Source organism: Rhincodon typus, unplaced genomic scaffold (genome assembly GCF_021869965.1).
Source record: "Rhincodon typus isolate 14 unplaced genomic scaffold, sRhiTyp1.1 hic_rhity00001487, whole genome shotgun sequence".
Lineage (NCBI taxonomy): Eukaryota > Metazoa > Chordata > Chondrichthyes > Orectolobiformes > Rhincodontidae > Rhincodon > Rhincodon typus.
The window spans coordinates 11556-23643 of record NW_025967125.1 but is presented as its reverse complement, the minus strand read 5'-3'; the positions used below and the strand labels follow the sequence as shown (position 1 = coordinate 23643).

Here is a 12088-nt window from a genome sequence, read left to right as displayed (position 1 = left end):
TATTCTGATTTCCAAATAGACTGCTTTGAGCTAAAGAATGTCAATCTATAATATTTTAAGGTATTGCGAATATTTTAATATAATACTCACATATAATTTCCGGTTAATTTCTCAAAAGTGTACTCTGCAAAATATATCACTGAGATTAGTATGTATACTACCTACTTGAATTTGTCTCTTTAGGGGCTTTAGTCCAATTTTAACGTTAATCACTGACTAAATTTAGGTTTTTGTCTCCAATGAAATATTTCCTGCTTACCGGATTTCTTGCTGCTGGCGGAGTCCTTTCCTGAGCCGTCCTTGCTATCATTTCTCCAAGACTCTCAGCAGCAGTCTCCTCGGAGTCACTTGCATAAAAATACAGTGGAAAAATATTTTTTATTGAAGGAACAAAGCTTTACTGCAGTCAGGAATTTCATTCTAAATGCAAAAAAAAACCAACTGTAAATACCCCCTGAATGAAAATTAATAACAAAACACCTCATTTTCAGCCATCATTCAATTAACATTAGTTCAATGACTGTGCATAAAACATACACGAAATAATTAGTGTGGATAGCTCTTAATTTAAAGGATGTTAAACAGCTTGTAAGCATCTGGTAGCAAGCTGAAATAGGTCATTCAAAATTTATCTAACTAAATTAAGAGGAAAAAAATTGGTTTCTCCTCCTGGATCGACATGTCACAAGATAACTAAACTGACTTAGCAGGGTTGCCTGGGAATCCTTAGCTGTCAGTGGTGAATATGCAAAGGGCCAGCAAATTAAATCAACCTGCCAAACTGTCAATTTCAAGCCTCATGACTGCATGAAAATGGCATCACTGAAAGAAATCATGCATTGCCTTATTCTAGGTTTCCTGGCATTAATTCAAAACTTCATGCAGTTGGAGCTAATTTCACATGCAAATTTCAGTCAATAAGCTTGAAGCAAGACATCCCATGACTATTCAAAAATCTGACAGGATTATTTTTTCCCTGAATATGAAATAGACAGTATATGAAATCCAATCTCCATTTGCTTACAGTTTTCATATCCACATTGTCCCATCTGCAGAGGTAAGTTAATGAGAATGATACCTGGCTCCTGTTACATCTTCCCATCCATCCTTATTGAGGTGCTCAAAGACTCTGCTCATCTCCTTGATGGATCGGTTGAGAAAACGCTGGTACTGTTTGAGGGAAATGTTTTTCCTTTTTTTTGTTCTGGGGTTGTAGCCCACTGTTTTGCATGCACAGCTGCTGTTGCCTGCTCCCTCTGCAGTTCTGACTTTGGTGGGAACAGTCTTGGACTCAAGCGCTTGCTGTAGCTCCTGTATTTTCCGTAATAAATCCTTATTTTCATTTTTCAGTTTTGTTCTGTCTGCTATTTGCCTCTTTAGAGAGGAAGCTTCTGTTTTCAATTCTTCTGTCGTTGCAGCCATCTCATTTTTCTCTCGCATAATTTGTTGATTTGCCTTCATCAGTTCTCCTATTTCGATAACTTGGTTGTCAGATTCAGTCTGAAGTTTGCTATAGGCGTTTTGCAATGAAAGTTTGGCCTGAATCAACTCTTCGTTTGTTTCTGTGAGGTCTTTGGCATCCCTTTGGATGGTTTTTAGCTTCTTTTCCAAATGGTTAATCTGAGACAGGGAACAAATTACTTTAAGATTAGCTTGAAACATAAGGATGCTTATTCCCAAACATTTGAGCAGAACCTCACTGAATTGTAAGGCCCAGAAAGTCCATGCCCCTATTTCCTGTGCTGTATTAGCCAATTTCATTAATGAAGGCTATAAAGGGATAGTGAAATGGATTGAAGTGCCTTTAGGCTAGCAAATTGAGAAAAGTCTTGCTGCAACTCACAGAACTTCCTCACTTTGGCTTTTAGCAGCTATTGGGAAAGTAATGCACTGATTGACTGTGTTTAAGAGGCCACTGGTAACATGCTTAAAACTGAATATATCACAGATTTGGAGATACCTGGAAACATCTCTTGTAACAATCTGAATGAAACCTGAGGCAAGAAAGTTTTAAAATGGTAAAGCCAGGTTATCTGGAATAGCAAAGTCGTATTTCCTGCTGCAGAGGGCTGCATCAATGTGCAACAGAATGCCTGGTGAAGCCCACCTTCAAACACATTGCTCCTCTGAGATTGAGGTAAGTAATTCTTGACGTACAGATGCTGTGATCAAGATAAGGTCTTTTGCATACAAACCTTCTCACTGACTGTGCTATACAGATACATAAAAACTTATAAAGTACTAGAAAAAGACTATTCGTTCCCCTGAGCCTAGTCCACCATTCGACAACATCATAGATGATTTATTTGTGTTTTGAATTCCATATTTCCATCTACTCTAATAATGTTTGATTACCCTGCCTAACAAGAATCTCTCCACCTCGCTCTAAAAAATATTCATGACCCTGCCTGCACCACCTTCTGACTCAAAGAGTTTGAAAGTCACACAACCTTTTGAAAGAAAAAATCCTTCTCATCACTGTCCTGAAGGAGTAGTGCCCTTAGTTCTAGACTTGATAACCAGAGGAAACATCCTTTCTTGTCCACCTTGTCAAGGTCATTCAGCATCAGAGTGGCACAATGGCACAGTGGTTTGTACTGCTGCCTCACAGCATCAGGAATCCAGGTTTGATTCCAGCTCTGAGCAACTATCTGTGTAGAGTTTGCACGTTCTTGTTGTGTCTGCGTGGGTTTCCTCTGGGTTCTTCTTATGTCATTTTCATAACATACTCTTCCATCCACTTTGGCGTCATCTACAAATTTAGCTGCAATGCCTCTGCTCCCTTCATCAAAGTCATCAATGTATATTTTAAAAACATTGAAATCCCAGCATGGATCCCTGAGATTCTGGCTGCCAATCAGACAAAGACCATTTATTCATACTCTCTGTTTTCTGCGAACCAGCCATTCTTCTATCCATGCCAATGCGTTACCCCCTGCACCATGAGCTTTTATTTTCCACACTAATTTTTGATAGGGTATGTTATCAAATGCCTTCTAGAAATCCAAGAAAGTATTCCTCCAGGGTCTCTCTATTCCATAGTATGTGTCACTTCTTCAAAGGATTTCAACAAATTGGTTAAATATGGCTTCCCTTTGACAAAACCACAGACAACTCTTCCCAATTACCTTGAGGTTTTCTAAGTGCACAGCTATAATCTTTTTAATGATCAATTCTAACACATTCCCCATAATAAATATCAAACCAACTAGCATACACTTGCCTGTTTTCTGCCTTTCTACTTCTTGAATACAGGAGCTATATTAGCCACTTTTGTGCCTGATAGAACCTTTCCAGAATTTAGGAAATTTTGAAAAATTCACACTTATACACCTATTACCTCATTAGCTATCTCTTTTAAGACCTGAGAATGAAGTTAAACTGGATCCAGAGACTTGGAAGCCCTCATTAGTCATCAGTGGCCATCATCAGTCACCATCATCAGTGCAAAAGATAAGACCGAAGCATTTGCAACTAAGTGGTTGACTAAAGGCTGAGTAGATGATCCATTTCAGCCTCCTCCAAAGGTCCCAGGCATCACAGATATTACTTGTCAACCAATTCTATTCTCTGGAAACACTGGTTAATGAAAAGGCTATGAGTGCTGACAACATTCCAGCAATAGTGCTGAAGTTTTGTTGTCCAGAACCTGTGTGCTCCTAGACAAGCCATTCCAGTACAGCTATAACACTGGCATCTAAATGGCAATGTGGGAAATTGTCTAGCTATGTCCTGTACACACAAAGCAAGACAAATCGAACCTGGCCAATTAATGCCCCTCAGTCTACTCTCGATCACCAGTAAAATGATAGCAGTTGTCATTAACAGTGCTGAAAGCAGCATTTACTTAACAGTACCTGCTCGTTGACATTCAGTTTGGGTTCCACCAAGGCCGCTCAGGTCCTGACCTCATCACAGCCTTAGTTCAATCATGGGCAAAAGAACTCAATTCCAGAGGTGAGATGAGAGTGATTGCCTTGACGTCAAAACTGCATTTGACCGCGTGTCAAGGAGCCCTAGCCAAGCTGGGGTCAATGCGAATTTAGGGAAAACTCTCCATTGGTTGAAATCATACCTGACATATAGGAAGATGATTGTGGATGTTGGAGGTCAGTCAACTTGGCTCCAGGACATCACTCCAGTAGCTCCTCAGGATAGTATCCGAGGGTTAATCATCTTCAACACTTTCACCAATGACTTTTCCTCTATCATACGATCAGCAGCAGGGATTTTGGTCAATATTGCACATTATTCAACCCAATTTGCATTTACAATGAGATACTGAAACAGTTCACGTCCAAATGCAACAAAGCTTAAACAACATCCAGTTTTGGCCTAACAAGAGGCAAATAACATCTGTGCCGCACAAATGTCAAGCAAGGCCATCTCTAAAAAGAGAAAAACCAGCAGGTCACCCCTTGACATTCAATAACATTACCATTGCTGAATTCCCCAATGTCCATATCCTGAGGGTTACCACTAACCAGACACTGAACTAGACTAGCCATACAAAAACTGCAGCTACAAGAGCATTCAGAAGCTAGAAAACCTGACGCAAGTAACTCAACCTCGACTCCCCAAAGCTTTATGGTTAGCAATCTAGGGAGTTGTTTTGTTTTGTTATTGAGGAAACCAATTTGAATCAGCCAATGAATTTAAACCAGGCACCGAGAGACTAAAAACCAATTCAATTCAAATCTGATGGTTTTGACAACATAGAACCAATATTTTTGGAAGAAATTGATAGGCCATCAAGGGTATAAAAGAAGAGGGTATCCTGTATCCTGGCTGTAATTTTGAGAGACTAAGTTTTAATTTTTTTATTATTATTTTGGTTTAGGTAAGTGGGACTCATATTTATTGGAACAGCAAACCATTAGAATTTTGTTTTATTCAGGAATAGTTAGTAGTTAAGGGGAATTGTTCAGTTTGTTAATTTGTTCACTGTCAGAGTTAGATAAATAAATTGTTCCGTGTTAATTATAGAGTGGGTGAAAAAAGTTCATTTCATTTAAACACTCCTTTATAAAAGCTTGAGGGTGACAGGCAGGTTATGCCGCTTTTCACACTTCTTTTAACAGACCATTTGGTGAGTCAAGACTGTCTGGGTGTTTCAGTTTTAGTTATCAGAGGGAAGTCGACCTCCACTTTATAACACTGTCTACCATCTATAAGGCATAAGTCAGGAATGTGATAGAATTCTCCCAAATGAATGAATGAACTCTGCCTGGATGAGTGCACTCCAACAACACTCAAAAAACTCGATGCCATCTAGGTCAAAACAGTCTACTTGACTGGCACCACATTCACTCCATCCATCACCTCAGTAGCACCAGTGTGAACCATCTATGAGATACACTGCAGAAATTGACCAAGACTCTTTAGACAGCATATTCAAAATTCGAAACCATGATCTTCTAGTTAGAAGGACAAGGCAGCAAATATGTAGAAACATCACCACCTTCAAGCCATCCTAACTTGGAAATATTGCCATTCTTTCAGTGTCACTAGATCAAAATTTTAGAACTCTGTCCCTAACAGCACTGTGGGTTTACCTAATAAATATACTGCAAGAATCCACCCCACCACCACTGTCTCAGGAACAACTGGTGATAAGCAATAAATGCTGGCTGAGCCAGCGTTGCTCAATCCCATGAATAAAAAGAAACTCTCATCTTCTGGAGAACCAGCACTCACATTACTTATTATTTTCCTTTCTAAATACCTGTAGAAACTCTTCCTTGTTGTTTTTCTATGCCAAGCTAGCTTCCTCTCATACTGTAATATCTTCCTGCTGATTAATCTTTTAGTCATTCTCTGCCTTTTTCTACATTTTGACCAATTGTCTGACCTGTGACTCACTTTCACTTTTTCCTCAAAGTTTGATACTTTCCCCAATTTGTTTAATTGACCACAGATGGTGACTCTTCCCTTTCAAATTTTTCTACCTTGTTCTGCTGTTGCTACAGCTACTCTTTCTTCAACTCCTGAATAAAGAAGCAATAATACCATACCCATTAACTGAAAACGCTTCATCAGGCAGTAAAACAAACAAGTTAAAATGTGAAATGCAATGATCTGAAAAATGCATAGGTCCTATTAATCCAAACAATTTCAATTAAGATCCTCTCTCAATTCTGTTCTAGCTAGTTTCTAAGGCCAATCCTGCAAAGGGATTACCGGGTAGATTGGATGTTACTCAGAAATTGCATTTTGCCAAGTTAAAGTAGCATCAAGGTTTCAATTCCATCATGGGTCTCTGATTTTGATATATTCATTGCTCTATAAAAACAGAAATCCAGAACTGGGAGATGCTTAATTGATACTAGAAGAGGCAGACAAATTGAAGATAACTGTTGAGGATATACTCCTGTCATGCAATGCTGGAATAACTAGAAACTGGTGCTAGTATAGCCCTGCATACTCAATTGGAGATGTGTAGATTGTAGAAAGGGAGGACAGACAGTGCAACAAACTCTCAGATAATACATCAGTAGAAGGATGATATGTTTAATTGGCTTTCAATGGGCCTGTCTATTTCTATGAAAATGTTGGCATATTATTTCATTAACTATAACACTTCTCAATTTATTAAGGGGATTGGAATGTAAAGATAAGAATTTACCATCTAACAAATTTAATATAAGATGGACTAAAAGAGCAATGCACTCTTAAATAGTTTTATATCATAAATAATTTTTATCAGCCTTGAATGAAAATAAAATCATTGCATTTCTTTTGTTGGAACAGTTTAACAGTTAATCAGCTAAAATCTCATTCTTAAACTGAATTTCGTAAAAGACAATACTGTAAAATTTTGCAAGTATATAATGGGCTCAGGAATTTTTCACCTTACGGTTCATACAGAATTAGATTTAAGTACTTAAAAATGAAGACCATATTCTGACTGATCTGTCATCTTAAATGACTTGTACAAGAGAGGCTACAGTCTCCAATACTACTCACTGCTGCTGTCTACTTTTAACAGCCTATTACACTAAAGAATACAAAGAAAAAGGTGCTAATACATTTCAAGCCTCAGTCTATTAGAAATTTCCATGTGTCATGGAAACTCAGCAAAATAATATATCCAATATTAATACCTGAGCACTGTCCGTTTTGGGCAACTTTACATTTGATCATATTATTGTCTTTTTGAATACAAGTTAGAAATACATACAAAATGCCTTCAAGGTCTTACCCGAGGCAATTTTTCCTGTCTTTTTCAGTTTTACTTGACTTCTGGAAATAATACATGCACACTTTTTAAAAATTACTATGGTTCTTCCTTATTGGAAATGATGAAATAAAACAATTCCTTTGACATTCCTGGATTGCAGTGCACAAATTATTTCAATTACATATTCCTCCTAAACACAAATGAATATGAGCATTTTCTGTGCTCTACATTATTGTATTTAACATGATGTTTGTCATTGTGTAATAATGCAGTGACAGCTTTCATTACCTGACCATATGGCACTTGTTACAATGGCACACAACTGTATTATCTCCTCTAAATTATTCCCCACAAGTTAATGCACAATTTAGAAAATACAATCAACAGTTTCCAGCTCCTCTACACAGCTATCAGCAGCATATTTTGTCTATTTTGGAATTCATACTGTTAATTCAGGAAGAGAAAAAGTGTAAATTAAATAAAACTTTTCTCAGACAATGAAAACATGCTCTGCACAAAGAAACCCTTTGGATGACCCTGGTACACACATAGCTAGCCACAAGGGATGCATAACACATATGAAATTGAACTTAAGACTATTCTGCATATGTAACATGTACACCCAGTCTCAAAATTATTTAGGTAGATTGCTGGCAGAAACCCCCCACATTACCGTCTATGTGTGGATTTTAACTTATCAATTCGAGACTGTAAAGACACTGTGAAATTAGAAGCAATCTGTAACACAAGTTCCTAGCTCCATGTTACAAGAGGATCTCAAAATGCATGAAACTAAATGAAAATGTATGTGTAAAATACTAAATGTGAATTGAATGCAATCAAGGTGGGGCATACTTTCAACTTGCTGCTCTGATGACAACCAACTCAGCTGATCATACAGAAATCTCCAAATTTTCAATTCCATTGAACTCATGCATGTCTCAAAAACAAAATGCTTTATACAAATAATTTGTGAAATCTGAATTATTCAAATTGTTTTTTGAAAGTGATTCTATTTGATAAATCTACCATTTTATATTTCTTATTTCAATATAACTGAATGTTTTTTACAGGTCAGATTTCCGTAATTTACTCCAAACTAATAAGCACACACTATAAAACAACTCCATTCAACATGTTCAATTAACTACATTTAAGTCACATCTCTCACTAATACTAACAAACATAGGCTAAGCTTTCAAATGAGAACCAGCAATTTCTGTGCAGTTCCAGATTTCCAATGGTAAGCTCAGCAAGAAATCAGTGAAACCGCCACAAAAGCAACATAAACTGCTGAAAATGGCCATTGTCACTTCGTTGTGGGTAGCACTAGTTCACTCATTTGAAATTGGAACGCCACTTCAGCCTACACATTTAGTTATGTGCAAATTGTTTTTATAGTTCCTACTATGGAATCAGTGAAAAATAATTCTTTCAGCTTCTCAAATATGAGGCTCACTTCCCAAATCACCAAAATATGCTAAATCTCTTTAGACCTACAATGACTTTCTGGTCTAATAGAAACTTAATTTTAAAATTCTCACCCATTTTTTCAAGCGCTTCCAACATTTCACTTGGCCTTATCCCTCTTAGTACCTTAGCCATAAAACTCTCCAGGATCCTAAATTCTGGTCTCTTGAACATGCCAAGTTTAAATCACTCGACCATCAGCAGGCCAAGTCTTTAAATGTCTCTGCCTCAAGCTCTGGAAATTCCCCTGTAAACTCCTCCAGATTTCTTCTTTCAGATGCTCCTCAAAATGTACTCTTTCAGCAACATTTTATTAACTTCCATAACATCTCATTATGTGACTGTTTGAACATGTTCCTGTGAAGCACCTTGTGAAGATTTACTGTCTTAAAGGTGCTTTATAAATACAAGTATTGCTTGCAGTAAGTCACTGTAGAAATACCTAGGAAGCTCTGCAGACAAATTGCAAATATAACTTAATACTGACACTGCAAACAATTACATATAGGGTTAAATAAAAGTGACATATATACAGTGGAAAACCCAATAGGCAGAGAGATTGGATCTTCAAAATCAATATGCTATGGAGAAACAATTAAAATAGAAGAGAATATTGGAGTATAGAAATAGAACAAAGGTTATAAGGAGGCATTTACAAAGTAAAGCTTGCTATTTCAAAATTCTACCAGGTTTGCTGAGTTCAGCAAATTCTCAATATCTACTTCCACTAAACAAGGCTCTGGTCTGAGAAAACACCTTTGGGGGCGCCACATACAAACTGGACAGTGCACATCAAAACGGGCATACTTGCACCAGATAAGGTCCAAATGAGGGCAACACAATTGGCCCCAAGTGTAAAATGGATGAACTATGAGATACAGTAATATTGTATTCTATGATCTTAACAGCAGGAGACCTCAGTGTTAGATTTTCAAAGTACTGTACGGTACAGAATGCAGAAAATTATTTAAAAGAAACCCAGACAGGTGAAGACGAGCACAAATAAAGTTAGACTCAAATTTAAAATGAAGTTTTGAAGAACTACTGTTTACTTGAAGATTTTAGAATAATCGATCATTAATATACTGGAGTGAAAGACAACATCAAACAGAATATATCAGGGTTGTTAGCTGCAGTTCAGTCGGTAGCATTTCTTTCTTTGAGTCAGAAGGTCATGGGGCAAACATAAAACCTAGGCTGAAACAGCAGTGCAGTCCAAAGAAAGCTTCACATTGTCAAAGGGCAACACCGAGGGACTGCTGCACTGTTCACAGGGTCTGCAATGACACAGCACTGCACTGTCAGAGATGCAGTAGTGAGGGAGCACAGTACTGTCAGAGAAGCAGTACAGAGAGCTGCAATGTCAAAACAGCAGGCCTAGGGTGCATGGCCGTGTTGAACGGGGATTACTGATGGAGTGCTGTCCAGCTGGAGGGATGGAACAGGGGTGTGCTGTGTTGTCAGCGGTCAATGTGAGGGAGTGCTTCATTCGGAGATCAGTACTGAAGAAGTGTTGCAATATCAGAGGTGCTGAGGGAGTACTGCATTGTTGGACAGTAGTTACTTTTTAAAAAATTCATTCACAGGATGAAGACATTGCTGGTTAGGCCACCATTTATTACCCATTCTAGAGGGCAGTTAAGAGTCAACAACTTTGCTGTGGGTCTGGAGTCACATGTGAGCCAGACCAAGTAAGGATGGCAGTTTCCTTCCATAAAGGTCATTAGTGATCCAGATTGGTTTTTCTGACAATCATTTCATGGTCATCATTTGACTCCTACCTCCAGATATTTATTGAATTCAAATTTCACCATCTGCTGTGGCAGGATTCGAGCCTGAGTGCCGAGACATTACCTGGTTCTCTGGATTAACAGTCCAGCAAAAATACCACTAGGCTATATTCTTCAGTCAACATAACTAAAGCAGATTATTTGGTCATTATCATTTTGCTATTTTTTTGGGAGCTTATTGTATGCAAATTGGTTGCCATGCTTCTTCGTGACTACTAACAGTGACTACATTTCAAAAGTATTTAATTGGCTACAAAGTGGTTTGGGTGGCCTCGAGATCATGAAAGCAGCTATAGATATCCAAGACTTTATTTTTATGATGGGCATTCAAGAGTAAAGGCTTTGGTGAGTTAACTGATCTCTTGTGGATCATAGGACCTCATTTTCAAATGCTGTGCACATAATAGGACAATCCTAATCCTATCAGAGAACCTTGTTGTATGATGGGGCCACAGAAAAGCACACAGATGTTCACCTCGCCTTTCAAATGAGGCTTGTTCATCTTCCTTGCATTTCCTCCCCTTTATGGTGAGTTCTGCTTAATCTTCTAAATGTCTGCAAATCGGAAGAGGGAATGATTTTCGCATCTCATATATGCGATACATTTAGTAAAACTACAGAGAATTCTAATTTGCATGTTACTTTGGTTTGCCTTAGCCACCTCAACATTTAGTAGTCAGTCTTTAGCCTGGCCTTTATGATCCAATAGGTACATTTTAGAGAAATTGGTGTGGTTCCATGATCAGGTTATAACCTAGGTATTATTTTCATTACAATTAATGTGATTCCTTTTTAGGTACATTCAGCCTTTGATACTTAACAAGGTAAAGAGCTGAACAGGTTTTTAAAAATCTGATAAATGCTGCATATATTGCAGCGAAATAATCATTCTAAAAATTTTGAACATTTTTATTCAGTATAACCTTATTCATATTCAAGAAAAGAATTGCACCAATAATAAAGCCCCAAAAGCATTTCCCTGCTGAAGGATGATATAGAGATTCAAAGCTTATTCGAAAAAAATTTCTGATCCTAAATTATTTGAAATTAAAACAAACACTTGCAGAGTCACCTGTTCTCTGACAAAATATTATCTTTAATTACTGCTCCAGAAGGACTATCTGACCTTGTTTTTCTTAAAGAAGCAAAACTCACCTGCATTTATTTTGAAATCCAAATCTCATAAAGAACTTTCATATTATCCCTTCCATCACATAGATTTATGATTATATCAGTGAAACTAGAATTTTATTTTTGATTTTGCATGGAATTCAAATTCTTCAATTACCAAAATGGGTTTTAAAGAATGCATTTATTGGATAATTTAAGTTAGGTCTCTGGATTACTAGATCAGTAATCTAACCACTATACCCACACACTCGATGGATTGATAGAATTTAACTGAAGTCAGCAGAGTGGAGAAATAGAAGAAAATGTGAAAGAAATTGAGAAATCAATCCAGAAGGATATTAAGCAGGATTCTGAAGTTCAACACCTTCTGGTTCAGTTTGGGATGAAGAGACTGATTGAGCTGGATTCATAGCTAGCTAGCTAGCTAGCTGGCTATCTGGAGCAAATAAGTACAGATCAACATTATTTCATTGAATGAAAAATTGGTTTTAGGGGTGAATAGCGTTTATATCATCTT

General features: G+C 37.5%; 1 protein-coding gene across 1 annotated transcript; it reads right to left on the bottom strand.

Moving 5' to 3' along the window:
- Positions 1 to 259: 259 nt before the first annotated feature.
- LOC109938511 (centlein-like) lies at positions 260 to 2850 on the bottom strand (the record flags this gene model as incomplete). The annotated part of the gene is made up of 3 exons (XM_048592587.1): positions 260 to 347; positions 1079 to 1620; positions 2730 to 2850. Coding segments are annotated over 3 exons (751 nt in total), but the record flags the coding sequence as incomplete, so codon positions are not given.
- Positions 2851 to 12088: the final 9238 nt, after the last annotated feature.